This window comes from Acomys minous (assembly GCF_964271855.1).
Source record: "Acomys minous genome assembly, chromosome: 2".
Taxonomy (NCBI): Eukaryota; Metazoa; Chordata; class Mammalia; order Rodentia; family Muridae; genus Acomys; species Acomys minous.
Window position 1 is genome coordinate 75,543,298 of NC_140484.1, and position 22,343 is coordinate 75,565,640.

The 22,343-nt window shown below is 44.3% G+C and overlaps 1 protein-coding gene across 3 annotated transcripts; it reads left to right on the forward strand.

Moving 5' to 3' along the window:
- The first annotated feature begins 208 nt into the window (after window positions 1-208).
- Window positions 209-21,374, forward strand: ZKSCAN2 (zinc finger with KRAB and SCAN domains 2). Of its 3 annotated transcripts, XM_084773566.1 has the most exons (8): window positions 209-1,205; window positions 2,203-2,389; window positions 5,149-5,219; window positions 5,590-5,716; window positions 11,145-11,834; window positions 13,680-14,171; window positions 16,932-16,972; window positions 17,417-21,374. In XM_084773566.1, exons 1-8 carry the CDS (start codon window positions 807-809, stop codon window positions 17,852-17,854), a joined length of 2,445 nt encoding a protein of 814 aa, XP_084629692.1. In that variant the 5' UTR covers window positions 209-806; the 3' UTR covers window positions 17,855-21,374. The 3 variants fall into 3 exon arrangements, with proteins under 3 accessions (XP_084629692.1, XP_084629691.1, XP_084629693.1); XM_084773565.1 differs by having other exon boundaries at window positions 16,932-21,374; XM_084773567.1 differs by lacking the exons at window positions 16,932-16,972; window positions 17,417-21,374 and adding an exon at window positions 15,376-16,898.
- Window positions 21,375-22,343: the final 969 nt, after the last annotated feature.

Sequence of the window (22,343 nt, forward strand, 5' to 3'; positions counted from 1 at the left end):
GCCCTGAGAGCATCCCTCGCACCCTCTTTCCCTAAAGTCCCTAGGCGACAAGTCACGGTGGCGCGTGCTCTCGCGAGACTCCTCCACGCAGCCTCCCCCCACCCCCCTTCGCCCGCGAGGATGCTTCGCACGCCCCCACCCCGCGCAACCCCGGGTCGCGGGCGGCGCATGCGTGGCCGCGGCTCCCAGCGCCCCCCGCGCTCTCCGCCAGCGGAGCGGAGGAGATGTTCGCTGTCCCCCGCGAGGCCTCCCTTCTTCCCGCCGCTTCTTCTTCCTCACGCTGGCCGCCCCGTGCGGAGGAGCGCCGAGTGCTGCAGGCGCTGCTGAGAGCCCGGGAAAGCACAGCCCCTGGTCCGGGACACTCCTGCACTGCCACCCGTGCTGGACACCTGCAGCGGCCTGGGACCCGGACCAGCACCCCTGGGCCGGCGGTGCCTCCCGGGGCTGCACGGACACACCCCCTTCCCTGCCGGCGCCTCTGCCCATGCCGTCGTCAGTCCCCTGGGTTCCCTTCCAGCCCAGCGCCTGGTTTTCTTTCCGACCTTGCACCCTAAAGGACCTCATGGGAGGGGGCGCATCTTGATTAGATAGGAGGCGGGGTTTGCAGACCTTTGGACTGGGTTCACGTTCACCTTTTCATGAGCCTAGTACAAATTTGACTAGTCAGCCTGGAGCTCCTTGTTGTCAGCGGACGTGTTGTCATTTATTTTCCTAGCGTCCCACATTTCCAAGGACATTAAGTAGGGGGCACTCGGAAGCGTCTCTGGGCCCTGCCTTGGCGCTAGACCTGTTGGCCCTGTTGGGTCATGGCTACAGCCCTGAACCCTCAGATCGACGTGGAAGTTGAGGAGTGCTTCATAATGAAAGTGGAAAAGGACTCTGAGTGGGCATCGGAGCCCATTCTGAAAGGATCAGAGAGTAGTGAATGCGAGTCCTTTCGTAAATGCTTCAGGCAGTTCTGCTATGAGGACGTGACGGGACCCCACGAAGCTTTCAGTAAACTCTGGGAACTCTGCTGCCGGTGGCTGAAGCCAGAGATGCGGTCCAAGGAGCAGATCCTCGAGCAGCTGGTCATTGAACAGTTTCTCACCATTCTGCCCGAGAAGATCCAGGCCTGGGCACAGAAGCAGTGTCCGGAAAGTGGAGAAGAGGCTGTGGCCCTAGTAGCTCATTTAGAGAAAGAGACCAGAAGACTGCGAAAGCCGGTGAGTGAGGATTTTAAAGAGAAGGAGGTGGGAAAGGCAGGTGAGCAGGGCTACAATTGCTGGAAGAAGAGCTCATTATAGAAATAAATGGGGGATAAAAAAGCCATAAGCTGGAGAGATGACTCAGAGGTTAAGAGCACTGCCTCTTCCAGGGGTCCTGAGTTCAATTCCCAGAAACCACATGGTGGCTCATAACCATCTGTAATGTGATCTCATGCCCTCTTCTGGCCTGCCAGGTGTACATGTAAGCAGAGCACTGTATACATAATAATTTAAATAAGTAAATTTTTTTAAAAGCCATAAGCTGAATCCCTCTAAAAGATTTGAATTTCATATTCAACGGAGGGGAAAATTAAACTAAAATTATGATCTGTTTGTTCTAATCCTTGGTGTAATGTTTCTATCAAAACTTTATACACAGTAGTAAATAGTTTGTCTCACAGGGTTTTGTCTTTGGTAAGAAGGGGACATGTCATGGGATATTCCAGAACCATCTCTGATTCTTTAATATTCCAGCCCCTATCTTATGAAGCACTCTTAGTGCCGTGGTCCTTGCCACTCATCCAGCTTAACTGCCAGATCCTCGTATTTTGGTGTCCTGCATGCATGGTGCCCTTGCATGCTAGTATAGTTATTTTCAACACCCTTTTTTAACCTCATGAAATCCTGCGGCGTTTGCCAGGTTCGCAGTTTCACCTTGCACAGGATGTGCTCAGGCATTGACTTTAGAAGTTTTCGTTTCACTAGTGTTCTCATTGGTTCTCTGTGCACCTGGTAGGTAAGAGGACTTTGTAGTAATGACCCTTCAGAAAATACAGAAATAAAGAGTACTCTCCTTTCCCCATATTCCCAAAGTACTGTGAGTCCCCACCAGTGCACGAAGGAGGCATCGTTCCTCCTCAGGTTTTCTGCCCTCTAATGTCCTTGTTGGAGAAGTTTGCCCTCATTTGCGGTTCTTTTCCTCCACCTTTCAATTACGATGTTGACTCTTTTGCAGGTCAGTAGTCCCCAACACTCAGAGAAGCAAGCCCCACTTGGAACTGTGTGGGAAGTAGCTGACTTTGAGCCAGAGCAACTGGAGACCCAGTGCAGGGTCGTTGCTCTGGAGGAAGCTGAAAGCCCCCACTCAGGACACCAGGAACAGCTGAACCAAAAAAGAGAGCTTAGGCCATCGCCTAAGAATGGTAAGGACTCACGGTACACTCAGTTCAGGGACCATCGAGAGTCACGGTGTGCCCTAACACTGTGATGCTCAGCATAGGTCCTTTCAGTATCCTTTTGAAAAATAAATTGAATTTTTGGAAAGTGAATTTTCATCTGTTTCAAGAGTCACAGATGAGGGCTACCAGAATAAAACAGGATCATAGCGATGGGAGTTGGGGAAGCTTAGATTGTCCGGGGCCACTTTAAATCTTGTTCAGGTACTTTTAAATCTCCGTTCAACATCAGTTTGTGTCTTTAGTCCTGCCCATGTGTATATGTACTCCCGGCTGACCACACACACCCTGAAACACTGCTGAGAAATGGAAACAAGACATGTTTATTCCAAACTTTGACCCACAAGAGAAGGCATCCCAGAATGCCACATGAGGAGGATCAGTTGGTGACGCAGCACCCAGAGCCGCGCTGTCCTGCCCTTCCCAGTCCAGTCTCCTTCCCGGCTCCTGAAGAGCGGCTTCATCCCAGGCCAGCAGCCCGCTGTGGAAGGGCCCTGTCACACCCTGTCACACCTGTCACACCTTATCACACCCTCACACCTGCCAGTCACACCCCATCACACCTGCCACACCGCACCTGCCCCACCTGGATCTGGGAAGCAGCATGACAGGAAGTGTTAGTGCCTGCAGGCTGAGATCTTGCACTGGAAGAGGCAGCGGACTTGAGTTCATAGCCCAGCTCTCCCAGTCTTTTGTTGTTGTGGCTTTTGGCAGCTTATTTCTCAGACTTTCTATTTTCTCATCTGTAAAAGAAAATGCCAAAGTTGTTAGTATAGACTTAGTGGGGCAGTGTAACAATAGCATTCAATAAATGTTAGTTTAATTTCTCCCATAATGTCAAAATTATTTTTAAATTCCAATTCTGACTATAAAAAGCTTTCATTGACAGAAAAGATTCACAGTGGCTGTTCTGTCACTGCTGTCTGCAATCCCAAATAAAAGAAAGTACTGCAAGTATCAGTGAATTCTAAATTATTCGGTGTGTTCCTTAGCATCAAAGCTCCCTTTATCATGTTTGTTAGATGGCTCTAATAATTTTAGCTGATAAACTTAGTGTGACAGCAAATACCAGTTTAAAATGTTTTGTCATCATTGCCATCCATGATAATAAAAAGTTGGTGTTTTTTTTTTAATCTGTTGAAGACTGAGGAAGAGAGCAGAAATTTGAGGCTTAGATTTCTCAGAAAGATGATTAACTCTGAAGAAATGGGATTTCAGCCATATGCTTTTCAGAGACTATGATGTACTATGATGTTTCCAAGAAAATTATCTAGGGCTGATAAGATGACTCATAAAAACGAGTCCTGCCCACCCTGATGACTAGAGATTTCAATCCCTAGGACCCACATGGTAGGACAAGAGAGCCAACTCCTGAAAGCCATCCTCCAACATCCATATACAGACCATGGCACAAGCACACACACTCAGAATACACAGATAAAATGGTTTTTAATGAATTTGTTTACTTTTTAGGTTTTTTGGGGTTTTTTTACCATTTATTTATACATTTATACTATTTCACATACACACAGTAAACTACCTATAGCAAGAAGAACCATGACACAGTCAGGAATTATATAAATGTTACATGCTACTTTTTAGCTTTTTTGAATTTGCTTACTTCTATAGGAAGCATAAGCTCACGCTTCTGAGATCTGTTCACAAATAAGTTACGCTTGCACGTTTCCCTAGTGAACTCTGAGGAGAGGTAGACCACTGACATTGCTATATACAAAGTTCACTTTTCTCCTACACTGAGGGGCCTATTATTTAAATGCTAGTTATGCCCATTGCTATACTGTTTGCTGTGTTGGCAGGACTTACTGAGAATTAAATTCTTGGTTCTTAAACTGGTAACCTGTGCTAGGGATGACAAACTGGTAACTTGTACACTAAATGGGACTTGTTATATTTTACTTAAAAATAATTTTTTTTTTTAGGGATTTGGAGATTTGGTTCCTGTTTTTGTTTTTGCTCTTTCTGGCTCAGGCTTAAGATTCAAGATTTCACAGAAACCCCGGCTTTCAGGGTTTCCCTTGTTGTGATGGACACCATGACCAGGAGTAGTACCTCAGGAAGGAAAGGGTTTGTTTCACTTCCACTTCTACATCAGAGAAAGCCAGGGCAGGAGCTCAGACAGAGTAGCAACTCAAACAGGGCAGGAGCTCAAACAGGACAGGACAGGAACTTAAACAAACAGGACAGGAAGTTGGAGGCAGGAGCTGGTACAGGCCGTGGGGCTCTTCATGGCTCGCTCAGCCTCCTTTCATAGCATCTGTGTCCACCTGCACGGGGGTAACACTGTCAACAGTGGGCTGCGCCTTCCCAGATTAATCATCAATCAAGAAAATACCCCCCAGGCTCGTGGTCTCCAGCTAGTCTAGCTGGAGAGTAGTGGGAGGGCGTATTCTCAGTATAGATTACCTCTTTCAAGTGACTCTAGCTTATACCAAGGTTACATATAAACTAACCAGCGCGTTTCTCTTGGAAAATTCAGAAATGATGAGTCTCCAAGTGCCACAACCTCACTCTGCAGTGCCCCGGCCTCCTGCACTTCACTGACTGTTCCCGAAGCGTTCGGGCACTGCTCTGAGCTCACTGAAATGCGTATCGTTCCTCTCTGCAGCTTCCAATACGCCCTCGTTTCTTGAAAGAAGCAGCATGATTTAAAGGACCAAAGTTGAGCATACTATATACAACAATTGTTTCTTCTTTTTGTTTTCCAGCTTGCTCTTCTCTCTGGGTTCCTGTCCCTAGTGATGAGTGGAACACAGTAGATCAGGAGGTGACAACCCAGGTAATTTACTCCCAGGTGAATCGCTATTGTCCTCACTGCCTGCCTTCTAGGGAATTCAGTCACAGTTACTTTCCCTGCTTTCACTTGCCCACATTGTTTATACTTCTTCCAAGACACTTTTTTCTTTATTATTTCTTTTCCAGAGGATGTTGGACTCAGTCTTCTCAGTAATGCAGCTCCCTGCTGGGTCAGCTCTCTTGTGTTGTCTCATCCTAATTCTTTACTCTATCTTCCGTTTAACTCGACACATGCTACACGCTTCCTTAACTCAGTTCTTCTTTAGGGCCCTTCTCAGCTTCGTCCACGGCTGATCATCCTTTGAAGACCTTTCCAGTTGTCTTGGTGGTCACTGGTGTTAGTGTTGTTTCAGGAACCAGGGAAAGGTGTCCACACAGTGAGAAGCTTCTCCTACAAAAAGAGTGTGCATCGGGTTCCTGCTTACAAAGATCTCTACCAGGAAATCAGGAAGGGAAGTGCAGGGAGCATGGATCCCCTGGGTAAGCATTCTTTCCTTCACAGATAATAAACTGGCAGACTTCCTATATGTTAATAGGAAATAGTTGTTAATGTTATTGCTTAGAACAGTAGTTCTCAACCTGTGTTCATGACCCATTTGGCAAACCTCTTATCTCCAAAAATATTTACATTACAATTCATAACAGTAGCAAAATTACAGTTATGGAGTAGCAATGAGGGTAATTTTATGAAGCTGGGTGTGGTGGCGCACGCCTTTAATCCCAGCACTTGGGAGGCAGAGGGAGGCCGATTGCTGTGAGTTTGAGGCCAGCCTGGTCTATAAAGTGAGTCCAACACAGCCAAAGCTACACAGAGAGACCCTGTCTCAAAAAAAAAAGAAAGAAAGAAAGAAAGACAAAGTAATTTTATCGTTGGAGTCTCCACTACATGAGGAACTGTATTAAAGAGTTACAGCTTTAGGAAGGCTTAACAGATGTGTTATCCTGCATCTGGCAGTGGCCTGGGTTCCATATCTAGCAGGCAGATCCAGGTACTGCTTGCTTCTGGCTGGGACAGGGCCCTCAAGATCAAAGGTCCAATTGCTTTCTCAGGAGCAGCTTAGAGCGCTTGGGGAGAGGCCCGTGCTCCCTGTCACACCTGGGAAGGTGAAAATGAACTATCCACTGGGTGTTAGAGTTAGCTTTTTTAAAATGAAGTTGCTGGTATCAGATGGCAGTGAAACTCGGGGATTCTAAAAGCCCATGATGAAGCCAAAAGTGTTATAGCCCCATATACCATTCTGAGCACAGTAGACGACACCCGAAACCAGCTGGAAGGAAGGTGTGGTGGGATGTAGGCCAGGCAGGCCCTGAAGGCAGATTGTGTGAGGCACAGGCCTGGTAAGTGTCTTCGCTTGCGTGCAGCGCCAAGCTTTCCTCGATGGAACCGGCTTCAGCAGCTGGCAAGGCAGTTCTGCCATTGCTGCCCCAGGCATCTATCTACAATTGTTCCCCAGAATAAATGATGGGGCTCAGACGGTTGTAGTGGACGAGTGGAGTAAGAGAGCAAGCCAACCAACCTTTATTCATGAGTCAGGGACAGTATAAACCTTGGGCAGTGGGAGGGGTCTGCAGGTGAATGTGTTTGATTCGCTGGGGGCTGGGTGCTAGGGATACTATACCTAATCTACATGTAACAAAACAGATAAGAGGGGAAAGCAATACTTAATTATCCTATGGGTGAGGAGAACCTTCAGGTACAGTTAAAAGGCCATTGGTTGAAAACCGAGAGATCTTACTAGCATGGGGTGGGCATCTCCAGGAATCCCCAGGTGCTTGCTCAACAGGTTTCTTACCAGGAGAGAATCTTCCCTGAGGGCTATGTGACACTCCTTAGGGAATCTAGGGTCCCCCAGATCAGGCACAGAGGGGACCACACTGCCAAAGGGTATCTGGATAGCTCAGAGGTTATCCAGAACTGCCAGACTGTGACCTTTCAGCAGGGTCCCACACGAATCTCCATGAATTGTCTAGTATAGTCATGTGTCTGTTCCCTTTCCTTATTCATGTACCCTCCTCAATAAGAGTGTTACATTTGTAATTGGAACATTGAACCTAAGTTAAATATGAATGCCGTTCCACTAGCCTTGAGGAACGTGAAGTCACCAGGACTTTCTACAATTTGGTTTTATTTAGCAATAATGACCTCAGCACCTAACACAGAGCTGCCTAACAAGTGGATGAGCACCTGTTAAGTACTTGTTGGATGGGTAGAAATCTTAAATATTGAATAAAAAGTCATTTAAATTCAGTAACCTCAATAGCATATTACGAATTATCTAAGTAGACAAGTGCATAGGCACATGTGACCACTATAGTTCACCCTACAGGCACGTTTTCAGAGGACTGTCTCCATCTGCTTTAATTGGAGAGATAATGCTATCTATCCATGCATGCGTTTTTATTCAGAAGTCGAAGACTAATGACAATATTATAGGCCAGGGCTGGGGACACAGCTCACTCATTAAAGTGCTTGCAAGCATGAAGACACAAGTTTGGCATTTAAAGTCCACATTTTAGAAAGCCAGGGGTGGTAGCATGTGCTTGCAAGCCCAGGATGGGGAGGCAGAGACAGACAGATCTCAAGAGCTCACTGACCAGTCACTGTAGCCTACCCAGCATTGAGAGATGCAAAGATGTAGTAGCACCTTCTTATAACCCTGGTCCTGGCAGGAAAACAGAGACAAGTGGATCCCTAAGGCTCAAGGGCAAGCCAGCCTAGCTGACTGCATGAGTTACAAGTTAGTGAGAGAACTTCTGTCAAAATATAAAATAAAATAAAAGGCACCTACAGAGGCATCTTCCCTAAGACCCAGCACTCAGGAGGCAGAAGTAGCCAGATCTCTGGGCTAAGTTCTAGGCCACCCAGGGCTGCACATTGAGACTCTGCCTAAAAAAAAAAAAAAGAAAAGAAAAGAAAAAAGGAGAACAGTGCCTGAGGAATGCCACTTGAGGTTAGCCTCTGGCCTCTACACACATATGCATACAAGTGCGCCTCTACACACATACCAAAGTTGGCCAGTGCCTAAGTAATAACACCTAGGGTTGTCCTCTGGCTTACAAACATACAAGCTGTAGGCACAAATGTAACTGTTACCAATTTATAACAAATGGATATAAAACAAACATTATAGATACTCTAATCCTGTAATGTCTGGTGAGTTACTACTAGCCGTACATACATTTAGATTTTCTGTGGTGGTGGTGGTGGTGGTACACACCTTCAATTCCTGCACTTGAGAGGCCGATGTAGGTGGATCTCTGAGTTCAACTCTAACCTGATAAACACAGCAAGTTCCAGAGCGGCCAGGGCTATACAAAGAAACCTTAAACCTTTCCGTTTGGGACTGGAGAGATGGCTCATTGGTAATACACTGGCTGCTCTTAGAGACAGTGATAGTTTATTTCCTAGCACTCACAGGGTAGTTGACAACTATATGTAACTCCAGTTCCAGGAGATCCCAGCACCCTCTTCTGGCCTCTGAAGGCACTGCACACACATGGTATGCATACTCTTAACCTCTTTAAGCAAAACAATTTCACATTGTTTATTTGATATGTCTACACCGAAGTCTTTGTTTGAATAATTATTTTTTCTGCCATATTTTCCAGAACTCTTATTGTTTTATTGGCAAATAAAATTGAATGTAATTAAAATGTGAAATTTTACTATATTATATACGTTATGCAGTAATGGCCACAGTTAACACATCCATTGTTCACATAGTTAACAGGAAGGACACTTAAAATCTCCTAACCACTGATAGGTCTGAAGTACATTATTCTAAGATATAGGTATCATTAGATCCCTAGAACTTACTCTGCTTATTACTGAAATATATTCTTTATATCTGGTCCTATTGTCCACTTCAAACCCTCTGGAAACCACTGTTGTGGTCCTCTATACACAGAGGATTTTTAAAGATTCCACAAGAGCTAAGATGGCATGATGTTCATCATTCACCATCTGGCTTATTTCATTAGATATGATGCCCTCCAGGCCCAAGTTATCTAAAACATTAGGATTTCCTTCTCTCTCTGGTTCCCTTTTCTATGCTTCATCTTATAGATAAATGTTTCCATATTTCACATATCCTTTAGCTCCATTTATGTCATGTCTATGAGTGTGTTGCGTAAATGTATGAGGGCATCACGTCCCCTAGAGCTGTGATTATGGGCAGTTGGGAGCCACGATGTGGGGGCTCGGAATCAAACCCAGGTCCTCTGGAAGAGCAAACAGTACTCTTAACCATTGAGCCGTTTCAGATATTCTTTATTTGTCTGTTGATAAATATTTTGGGGGGTTCCACACCTCAGATACTGTAAATGATGTTCCAGTGAGTCTCAGAGAGCTGGTCCTCCACAGTGATTTGGTTTCCTTTACACGTATATTCAGAAATGGGAGAGCTAGGACATGTGGCAGTTGTGTTTTTTAATGTTTTTAAATCACCTCCCTACTCTTTTCCACACTCCGACCAGCAGTGCATGGCGTTCCCTTTCACACATTCTCACCAGCACCTATTATATTGCATCTTCTCGATGCTAACCATCCTAACAGACATGAGGTCATGACTCAAAATGGTTTTGATTTGTTTTCCCTGCTAGTTACTGATGCCAAGTCCCTTTTCATGAGCCTATTGGCCATTTGCACATCACATTTTTTGCCCATTTTTATCAGATTTTTCTATGAATTGTATGATTCCTTGTACATTTAAGATTTTAACCTCTTACAATATATATGGTTGTAAATACTGCAGGATATTTCTTCACTTTTTTGGTTATTTTCCTTGCTGTGCTAAAGCTTTTGTTTACTCTTCTTTTGTTGTTATGTCAAAAAAAAATCCAAGACTAGTATCATTTACCTTTTTCCCTGTGCTTTCTTCTAGAAATTTATGGTTTCAGGCCCCATGTTTAGTTCCTGTATATATGCAAAGAGGCCAGTGGTCAATGTCTGGTGTCTTCCTCGATTGTCTTCCACTGTATTTTGGAGACGTGGTCTCTCACTGGACCTGGAGATCCTTTTGCTGGGATCACAAGCCCATGTCTCTATGCCTGCCCTACTCATGGACGTTGGGGGACAAATTCAGGTCCTTGTCCTTATGTAGCAAGCGCTTTGTCAATTGAACACCCTCCCCAGCCCTATGTGTAGGTATTTAATATATTTCAAGTTAATTTTTGTGAGCGGTATAAGGTAATAGTCCAGTCTCACTTTTGCATGTAGATACTCAGTTTTCCTAGCACTTTTGTCAGAGATTAGTTGACCATAAATGAGTGGATTTATATTTTGTCTATTCTTCCATTTTATGGAAATACCATACTGAGTGATTAATGTAGTTTAATAAAAATTCTTTACTTCTCTAATAGCTTGAGGTGTACCAGTGTGTGTGTGTGTGTGTGTGTGTGTGTGTGTGTGTGTGTGCGCGTAAATGTGTAAATGTATATACATTGAGACTAAGAAGGATGTTGGGGTACATACATATAAGTAAAGGAAACAAATAGTACATTAGCTGTGGTGGCTCAGGACTGCATCATAACACGTGGGAGACTAGGGCAGAAGAATTTTTAGGAGTTTGATGCCATCATTGTGAGTTCCAGGCTAGCAAGAGCTACAGTATCTTTTGGATGATACAGTATCATCCAAAAGAAACAGTCAAAAGTAAAGAAATAGTTGCAACCCTTGAGGGCATTCCTGAAAGAACTAGCTAAATAGAAGCAGTACATAGATGGAGCAAGATGATGTCATTTCTAGATTTCTATGCAAAAGGCATCATGTAAATAACTACAGAGTGCATGGTCCTGGGTGATGACAGCTTTGGTGTAAACAAACAGTCCAGAAGAATGTGTTTCACCAGGAGACTGGGGTATTAGTAATAGCAGCTGTGCCTACCGTGAACTGTTTCTCTTACTGTAGGAGGCGCTGTGGCTACACCTAACAAGACAGCCCAGTTGGAACAGAAAACAGAACCGTGGCCTGTAGGTCTACATTCCTCAGATAAGAGGAACAGGGTCCTGCGAAGCAGCTACATCAAAGAGAAACCAGTGCGTGCCGTTCCGATCCCAGCAAAGAATGTGGGGAAAGTGTGGCGAGAGCAGCAACAGTGGGGGTTGGAAGATGAAAAAATTGCAGGTGTGCACTGGAGCTACGAGGAAACCAAGACTTTCCTTGCAATTCTTAAGGAATCTCGCTTTTATGAAACACTCCAAGCTTGTCCCCGAAACAGCCAGGTGTATGGTGCTGTGGCTGAGTGGTTGCGAGAGTGTGGCTTCCTCCGAACACCAGAGCAGTGCCGGACCAAGTTCAAAAGTCTTCAGAAAAGTTATCGAAAAGTAAGAAACGGTCACGTGCTCGAACCCTGTGCCTTCTTTGAGGACATGGATGCCTTGTTAAACCCCACAGCCCACACCTCATCTACTGATAAGCCACAGGCCGTGATCTCCCTCCCGAGACTAAAGAGGACTGGTGCCAGCGCTAAAGAACAGGTCAGTTTGGTGGAGGAGGAGGAGGAAGGTGCTGAAGACTCTGATGGTGATGAAGCGGGCGTTGAGTTTATTCGCAAGTCTGAAATTCGTACCGCCCCTGTCTTGTTTCAGAACCTAAGTGGTAAGAGTTATACTGTCTGGGTTTGGGATTTTTTCCCTTGGGGTGAAGATAGAAGTGCAGTCTTGTGGGGAAAGTGGTAGATTAGACTAGTCCTAGGGAGAGCTGTCAACAGTCCACGCTGATTTCCAGGTGATGCTCACAACTAAAAGGGCGTTTGGGTGAGTGCAGCTCTGAGGAGCCTGCAGGCTTTTCTTCAGATTAGAAGTTAGCATGGTTTTTAAATATTTGGGGGTCAAGGCAGAGAGATTACTCAGTGATTAAGAGCACTGACTGCTCTTACAGAAGACCTAGGTTCAGTTCCTAGCACCCACATGGCAGCTCAGAACCATCTGTAACTCCAGTTCCAGTGAATCCAACACCACCTTCTGGCTTCTGGCCCGCAGGCACGCAGATGATAATGCGTACATAGAGTCAGGGCTTGCTAACTGTAACGCACTTCTCTCTGCTGGGCTGGTTTTACTCCCTGCACGCAGCTCTCCCGGGCAGACATCCCATGGCTTTGGTGCCTCTAACATCCTGGAGTCTCCAACACAATCCAGGCTTCACTTTGACAGCTTCATGCTGCACCTCCACACCAGGACTCTCCTGCCACATGCCGGTCTCCGCTGGCTTTCCTTACCTGGGAGTAAGATTCCACAACACCATTACCCCTACGTCCTTCATGACTCTAAAGCCAGAATCATGTATGTAAAGTTGCCAAGTACAGCTGCAAGCTTTTGGGAGTCTGGCCTTCTCCTTGAATTCTATTTACATAAGCTCAGATTTGTTGCTTTCATTTGTTGTATAAGACTTTCTTTGTTTCAGGAGCAGAAGATTCCTAGGCGGTTCCTCTTTACAAGTTGGGAGCTCAAATGAATGGGGCGTTGTCCTGAGGCCGCTACTCTTTTTTTTTTTTTTTCTATTTTACATCAGGCCTGTCTTTAAAATTCTCATCTCTTTGAACACAAGACTTGGCTTCCAACATTAAATTTCCTGGTGTTCTTTTTCTTCTCAAATAGTAAAATTTTGAATTTCTTTTTGCCCTGCTGTTTCCCTTTTTCATCATAGTCCCACATGAGAGTGGTCACTAATAGCCACATGATACAATCAGTATTAGGCTGTCCTGAAATCTCCTCTGCCAACAAATAGTCCAAAAGCCTTCAATTAGCCTCAGGCAGATGCTTAGGACAAGGGCAAAAGCAGCCACATTCTTTGCAAAAATTAAAAAATTGTAGTTTCCAGGCTCGGAGCGCCTTGGACATAGCTCTCATTTTCAAAGAAAACTGGTAAAAAGAACTGATAGGAACTTTCAGACTGTTCTTTCTACTTGGAAAAGACACTTGTAGGTAGCTAAGTCCTTCAGTCTCCATAGCAGTGGCAGTGTGGGAGACTAATTTTTTTATCCTTGAGAAGTTCGTGCATATATACAATTAAATATCATCACTTCCCTCCTACTTCTTCCAACCAGCCCCCATCCTATCTTCATGTCTTTTATTTGTTCTCTTACTTACTAACCCACCAAATCCAATTAGTGTTGTACATGTGGATGTGGGGCCATCCTCTGAAACATGGGTAACCTACCAGTGGGAATACCCTCAAAAAAGAACAATTCTCCCTCCTCCTGAAGCTGTCAAGTGTTAGGAGGGTGTGCACGTGTACATGCATGCACGCGCACACGCACATATATGCTAGAACTTTGGCTGGGGGGTGTAGGTCTTCTGCAAGTAGCCACACCTGCTGTGAGTTCATGAGTACACTAGCGTGCCATGTCCAGAAGACACTGTTTCACAGCACTCCTCTAGTGTGTGTAATAGCGAAGCTCTGCGCTCCTTTTCTCAATAACTAAACTTCATCCCTGAATGGCAGGTGTGCACTGGGGCTATGAGGAGACCAAGACTTTCCTGGATATCCTTCGTGAGACCCGGTTTTATGAAGCACTGCAAGCCTGTCATCGAAAGAGCAAACTGTATGGAGTCGTGGCTGAGCAACTTCGAGAGTGTGGCTTTCTCCGGACCCCAGAGCAATGCCGAACCAAGTTCAAAAGCCTTCAGAAGAGTTACCGAAAAGTGAAGAACGGCCATGTACTGGAGTCCTGTGCGTTTTACAAGGAGATGGATGCCCTAGTGAACTGCCGCACATCTGCCCTTCCCACCGACACCTCAGAAGAGATCCCATCACGCTCAAGGCAAGAAAGGGGACATTCTGAGGTCGAACCCCAAGAGCCTACAACCTGGGAAGCTGAGGAGACCTCACAGGAAGCAGTGTTAGAAGATTCTGACAGTGAGAGAATGAGTGAGGAGGAAGTTATAGAAGAGCTGGAGTTCCAGGCACCGATAAGCCTACCGCAGAGCCCGACAGGTAAGGGTCATGGAGCTCTCAGTCAAAGTGAGGAGAAAGTGTGACTTCTGAAAAATCAGCACAGCTGGCACATGGCTTGTGCACATCTGTTGACTTGGTGCTGTTTGCTGTTAGAGGAACAGGGAAATAAAACTAAGTAAAATGAGTCCTGTTCTCAAGGTTCTCCCCTTCCAAGGAGGAGCTCGGCTGCTCACATTCTGTGGGCTCAGACGTTGAGACTTTAGCCTTGGTTTCTGTCTTGGTGGGTCAGGCAGTGTTACATTTCTGGAAATACTATAGAGAAGAATGTGAGATTCTACAATAAAAACCTTAAAGGAGGAGGAAAGCCAGTAAGCTCAAATCAGAAACATCTTAGCACTGTGTGTAATGTGCATGAGAAAAAGGCTAAGCAGGGACTAGATGAGAGGCTTTATTCTGGTCCTGAGCTCCAGGAGCCTGCTTCCCACTGCCCACTGGGTGTGTTCACTGGCAGCTAACTACTAGCTCAAGCCTTACACATAGCCAAAACCACACAGGTGTCCTTACAATAGCATTTTAATGCCTCCTTAGCTCAGCACTTACATCCAGGGAGATGGCATAGTTTGCTACGTAGACTGTCACTTCTACATGCCGCTCCTTTGTCATAGACATTACTCTAGTTCTGTCTTCTCTGGTTCTTGCCTAGACTGTAAAAGTCTCAAAACCAAATTTCCCCACCTATGCTTTTTGGGGGCATTACGAGGCTCCAGCTGTAGCCCTGGCCAACCTGGAACTGATGATGCTCATACCTCTTGAGCTCTGGGATTGCAAGCATGTACCATCATGTCCACCTTCTCACCCATATTTTGATTAAGCCATCCTTAATCTGGGCTCATCCTATCCTTTAAGGAGTATGTGCTAGTATTTTCCTCTAGGCTTACTTTAAAGCAAAACTCCTCGCGGTGTTCTGTGTGCCCCTTAAGTTCTCTCATATCTACACCATAGCCCATGATCCACCCCCTAACCACACACCTTGAACGTATTTGGCTCTATAGACCTGTGTATCCAAATTCTTTCAACTCCCGTACTTTGTCTTATGGCACCAAACACTTTTATGTCCTAGGACCAACCTCCAAGACAGCAGTGAGTTCCTCAAAGATGGGGGCTATGCCTTTCTATAGCCGCAGGATATGTCAGAATGTGAGGCATTTCACACTGATTTCTGGTTTGCCTGAATTGGTTGTAGAGGCCCAGTAAGAGGAGCTAATGTCCAGATACAGCAGAGCAAGGCCTTCATACATATGGTGTCTGGTAATATTTATGTGAGAATTCATAAAGAGTAAGTCCAATATAGCTTTTTAAAAGTCATTTGTTTAATTTTCTGTGTGTGGGCATTTGTCACATGTATGGACGTGTAACATGTACATGTCTGGTTCCCATAGAAGCCAGAAGAGGGCATCAGATCTCTGGAACTGGAGTTCCAGATGGTTGAAAGCTATAAACCCAAGTCTTCTGGAAAAGCAACTCCTGTCCTTACTGCTGAGCCAACTCTCCAGTCCTGACATCCTTTTTAATAACTGTAAAAAAGAGTCCCTGTGAATACTACTTTTAGGTGACCTCCAAAATGTAATCAGATTATCAGTTACTGTTTGAGACAACTAATAGGCTGTGACTTCCTCTAAATCACAGAACAATGTTAGCTCTAACAAGGAAAACCTCAAAGGGGGTACTAGTTGAAAATAGAGTCTAAAGAACTGACTGTTGGCTGCCCTTCTCTCCCACCCATGTGTGGAAGGGAAGTCATGTTGACACCCACAAATAGCAACAAGATGGTATAGTACATGCTTAGGAACAAGAACTTGGGAATCAAACCTAGATTAAGCCTAAGATCCCCAGCTTTTGAAGTATTTGTGGATGGCAATAAGGTTTCTTTTAAAGTTTGCATCAAAGTAGCCTGGGTAGAGAGCAAGGAGTGTGGGAAAATAGAATGTAACTGGATTAGTCAGAAGTAGATCACTGTTTAAGGTAAGTAAGTAGTTCATGGGAGTTCTTTATACATGTTACACTGTTTATTCTTCTGTATGTGTGAATTTTCCATAACTAAAAGTTGATAATAAAGTCAGTTAACAAGTGACCAGGATGTTGCTAGAACTCAAACTATATCATTCCAAAGTTTCTGCCTTTTCACTATGTCATGCTTCCCATGAAATTCCACAGAGAAGCAGAATCCAAGATGTGTGTTATAGTGAATGGGGCGCAATGAAAGAGTAGAAACATTCTAGCTAGGAAAAAGTTGTAGAAAACAGTAAAAAGGCATGTTTGTATCATTGTGGTTCGTGAGGTAACCAGAAAAACAAGCTACAAGAGTATATGAGAAAAATAGTACTCTAGGCTAAAAACCTGACTAGGCTTTGAAGAATTTAGACGTGTCTGGAGGAGTTTGGAGTTGTCCGTTAGAGTTTATTTAAGTGAAGTATTGTGAAATATTTTAGCATAGATGTGGAGGAAGAAAAACAGAATAAACTACAACTTCAAGGAGGTAAACCAAGTTGTTGCTAAGATAATCAGTGTACAGATGGAGACTGATAGATTGGTCTACCATTCAGTTCAAAATCATTAGAGGCCCACACTGCAGGAATGCCATCGGGCCTTTCATTAACCTGAAAGCCGGTGAAGCACAACGGCTCATCAGGTCACAGTGTGTGGCCATAAGCAGCAGAGGCCCCCAGCAGTGTAGGCCTGCTTGATTGTTTCTGTTAATATTGAAATTTTGTGAAATTTTATTGTCTTTTCCTTTTCCAGATTTTGACATTGGAAGTAGTATTAAGGAGGACCCAACACAGGTAATATTTAAGGGCACAGAGCCCCATAGAGCTTTAATAGAAAAGTCTAAAAGATTTGTTTCCCAGAATACCAACCCCAGTAAATATTATAAAAGGGAATGCATCTCAGGAAGACAATGGGAAAACCTGCAAGGAATTAGACAGGGAAAATTGATGTCTCAACCCAGAGACACAGGGAAGGCTGTGGTGCATCAGAGGCCTTTTTTGGGGAGGAGACCATACAGACTTCTCAAATATGGAGAAAACTTTGGAAGGAGTGCCCGCCTCATGTGCAGGACGACCCACCCGAAGGAGAATCCTTATAAGTGTGGTGTCTGTGGGAAGTGCTTTGGTAGGAGCAGGAGCCTAATCAGACACCAGAGGATCCACACTGGGGAAAAGCCTTTCAGATGTCTTGACTGTGGGAAAAGCTTTAATGACTCCTCAAATTTTGGGGCCCACCAGAGAATCCACACTGGAGAGAAGCCATACAGATGTGGGGAGTGTGGCAAATGCTTCAGTCAGAGCTCAAGTCTTACCATCCATCAGAGAACGCACACTGGAGAGAAGCCCTATGAGTGTGAGGAGTGTGGGAAAAGCTTCACCAACAGTTCTCACTTCAGTGCCCACCGCAGGGCCCATACTGCACAGAATCCCTGCAGATGTGGGGACTGTGAGAAGAGCTTCAGTAACTGCACAAGATCTCGAGAACACCGGCGCGTCCGCACTGGAGAGAAGCCCTACACATGCGCCCAGTGTGGCAAACACTTCAGTAAGAGTTCTTTCCTCGCCAAACACCGGGAAGTCCACCTGAGAGAGAAGCTACTGCCATACGCTCCCTCTGTGTACTCCCCAGAGACCCCACTGAAGGGCAAGAGTGAGGAGTTCTGGAAGGCCCTTTGACAGTGCGCTCTTTCCGTGCGCCCTGTAGCCATCTTATCCTAGTCGCACTCTTGGAAGCAATCTTTTTGTAGCTATAAATTACAGTTCCCAAGACTATAAATAAGCTAGACTTTGCATCAATTCTCACCTCATAGTCTAGCACGTGCAGTCTGCCCTTCTCCTTTGAGTCCTGACTATTTCAGTAAATAATATAATAAGGTTTTTTGAGTTCAGAATAAACTTCTCAGTAGAATGTAGAAGCTAATAATTCAATCAATGCCCAGCTATTTTCAAAACTCTTGCACATGGGTGAGAGATCATTGCAAATATATAAATGGTGAAAAGCTTTTATGGTGTTATCTATCACCCATATGAGATCTTGGCAGCAACTTGACAATGGTTTTTCATGGCTGGGTAGAACTTTTAGGAGTTTGATCTATCTTGGTGTTGAGGGTACAGAAGGAGAGTGAAAGCTCATTACAACCTCCTTTAGAAGTCTGTACCAAGAAGTTGACCCAAATAACTAGGGTCTAATTTCTTGTGTTGTTACTGGAGTCATATTGCTAATACCTTGTCTTTCACCAAGAGAAGTGCTTGCTCACCTTTCATCTTCCTTTCTGTCCCGAAGACTTGACTCCAGTGGCTGCTGCTTCTCTAGTGACAAGTGATCTTGTACTGTTCATCACAAATCTATACTTACCTCTTAATCATTCTGGGTGCTCTTGTCTGATTCTTCTGGCCTACTTTGATCCACTCAATGGGAGATGATACATGTTACTGATGCCTCATTAAGAAACAGTCAGATCTCAAGGTCTAGTTCTACCCCATCACGTCTCTGACTCTTAACCTAGAGTAAGACATACCAGTATGTTGGAATATTTTCTATTGCCTAGCTCTACATTTCAATGTAATATAATAGTGTTTCTAAACATTTACGTCTGTAAGGAAGAAGGAGATGAGACCTGAAGTATTTAATGGACTCTTTAGGCCTGCTTTAGATCAAAGAGCTACCTCAGTCCAGACTACTCTCCAGGGTTGATTGTTACACATACTAGTCTCTGGTTTTGAAGCTTCCAGTTCCTGTCTGTAGGGTCATGAAGCTGATTATGGAGGCCTAAATAGTTGCACAGCTCTATAAATGTACTCAGCGAAAATAGAACCGCTCACAAACTTCCACTCTAGAGCACCACCTTATTTTCCCCATTTTCCTGTTCTTCTGAAAAAAAAATGTCTTTGATAATCCCGTGGTGTTAACCAGGTATATGTTGTCAGAAGGTTTCTGATGGGGAAATAGTTAACTTGCATAGGATTACAGATGAAATTCAGGACTTCGGTCTTCCCAAACCAGTTACTTGAAGATGAGGCCTGTGGTGTTCATGCCTTTAATTTGTAGGTAACCCAAGTGTAGCTTTGCTTTGGGGAGAAGGAAGTCCCAAGTGTAGTGGAAGGAGATAGGTAGTCAGGGCTGTTCCTAGGCTGTTCTCCTTCTGTCAGGGGCTCTCTTGTTTGAAAACATCTAAAGATGATATTTTCATGTGAGTATATTTGAATCTTTTGAGACCTGTTCAGCAGAGTATCAAAGAGGGTAGACACTGTAAAAAGAAAAGCGCTTTATAGTACCAACATAGGATATAGCCTGTTGGAAGGCAAGTGACTCAGGTAAATGCTGGTAACTGTTTGTGATGTATGTTTTTTGGAAATGTTATAATTGCTGACAATTATAACAGTAGCTTATTTCCTGTCTGTTGTCCAAATTAGAGACTTCTAATGGTACATGCAGCTTCATGTTGGTACTGTGCCTAGACCAGTAAGATTGTGTGGTGCCAGTGGGCGTGTGCTTATAATTGTGTAAATGTTCTGGAATTTCAGCTCTAGAAAAGATGCATATTAGTATAAATTGCCACTTAGAAACATGTACACAGGTTTGATACTTACATGGAAGCATGATTCAGAAAGTAGATGACTTGTTCATCAATACTTATGTTGTGTATTAGACCATGTTGTAACCACATAGAAGGATACAGAAATGATGGGGGACATGGTGACTGTACTCCAGTAAGGAAGTGTTACAGCAAAAGATATCTAAAGTCCATGGTGATGTGGAAGGTCAGTGAGCCCATCTGGAGGAATCACAATCACACCCTGAAGACCTTCTGTAAGGTGCAAATAGAAAACCACTTTGGGCACCACCCTTTGACACACTCTCCCAGCAACAGGAAAGATTCAGGGCCTGTTCTGTCTCCACCACAACAAAGCGATTGTTTGCTGTGTCTGAGATATGGCTGGGATGAGGTTTGGGTTCCCCTATAATCCTAATCATAAACAGCCTGTTAGGATGTGTGTTAATCTAGCGGCCCTTATCTTGGTTCTTAACAAACAGATCTTCCTGCCACCCTAGGCCAAGCTGCTTGTCTACGTGTTTCTTGTCAGCTGATGTGGGAAAGTTAGAGTGAGTGGTCACATTCTGAGTAATACATCTTTACCACGTCTCTGTAATGATCCGTAGATCTCAAAATACCAAGAACTTCAAGGAGAAAAAAACAGGCTGGTTTGTTTTTAAATTTTACAAACACTGTGATTTTTATAACTTGCTGCTTCTCCCTCATTGTTCTGGCTGCTGAAAAGCTCAACACAACAGAACACCTCAACCAACTACCTACACTTATTTATTATACTCTCATATTTCTTTGGAGATCATCTCAAGTCCTATTTTTGAACAATGGTATGTGTATAAACAGATTATTTATTTTCTGGCATCCTATCCAAGACATTTTAGATGCTGTGTTTGTATTACCTGCCTAAGCTTTCGTTGAGTTCCACAAATACCTCACTATTTTCTCTGATGATTTTGTTGAATATTCAACCTAATTCAGTCATCTGGAAAGAGACATGTTTTTGTAAAGAAGAAGACTCATACATTAAACAGGTCAGAGCATCCTGCCACTGAGGAATGTGTATTAGACCAGAAACCAAAAGAAAAGTTTAGTATTGTCACCACTTCCTGTGTACAATCTGATAAATCACAACTTCTCTCTTTTGAGTAGTTAACTTCATTGCCAAACCTGCAGCAGTGCTCATGCTCATGAAGCCATGAAGAAGTAATGAGGCCAGACGCATGCCCTGGCTGTCCACTGAATGCCACCTCTGGGCCACATTGAGTCCATCTCATACTTTAGGGAGATGACAGTAATGCCAGCCCAGCTTGTTCAGTAAAGAGAAAGGACAAACCACTTGTGTTCAGTAACTGGAAAGCCCCTCCCTCTCCCCATCACCCTGAGAGCCAGATGTGCATAGGAAGAGTGAAGAAAGTCTTTCATGAGTTCTGGTGCTTGGTGACAGACAAGATGCATGGATTAGGAAAACCCCAGTGGAAGGAAAAACTGAGTGATTTGTGTGGTCCAAAGCTTCTGCCTCCACCTGAGTGCATTCCAAGACCAAGTGAAAGTGGACGTCTGTCCTCATTTTGTATTGTTTACCTAGATGTTTTCTTGAACACTTGTATGTGAAATATCTACAATAAATGGCTACCTTTGGTTCGCTATTATTTGAGTAATGTTTTGTTTTTTTTTTTTTAGAAAAATTAACGCTTAAAAAGCTCAAGGCCAGTCCTCATAACTAGTAAAAAGAACTTGAGTTTCATGTGAGTTCACAGGTGCCCCCCAGCACCAGCAGAAAGGGACATGTTGTGAATCCACAGCAGTCCTCTGAACTGCCATACTGTTACCACAAATGATGATTTTCTCTACCTCCAGGGCAAAATTGATGTTAGACACACATAGTACTTGTGCTTCTGTTAAGATTTGCATGCCAGCCTAACTGGAAGAAATCCTAGCTCTTTCCCTACAGCTACCATTGTGGGAACTGGAGACTATTCTTGTAGGGTCTCCTGCTGGCCTGAGGAGTAGATCAGCATAAAGCAGACACCAGGAGAATAGCATACAATGCTTTGTGTGTATGTGGGCGGCCCTTCCAGATAAAGGCCCCAAAGAGTAGTAAAGCCTGAGTGCTTGTCTACCAAGTAGAAGAAACAGAAGTGATTATGCATTGTCACTAGGATGGGAGAGCCAAAGGGACACACATGGTTTTAGCAAGATATGTTTAGAGTTCTCTCAGCCCCAGCCCCCATCTCATGTTCTTGGTTTCACATAAGTACCTCCTGCTTCCTGAAGAAGGGCAAGAACACCTCCTCGTGCACTGGCTATTTTCCAAATGCTTTTAACCCAAACTGATCTATACCAAAAAGGATACCTTCCTTGGAGGTGGCAAATTCTGTCATCCTTTACAGTATTGCACTTTCTTTTTTATTGGGAGAAGGGGTGGCATACAAGGTCTGTCTAGCCCAAGTTTGCCTCAAACTCTTAATTCTTCCATCTCATCCTAGTGTTGAAACTACAGATGTATGCAACCACACCTTTGATAGTGTTCCTTTGGCTACTGTTTTAATGGAAAGGAAAAGGTCTGTGGTTTCCATGTAACCCTTCTCAACATAACAATCATGTTAATTGACCTT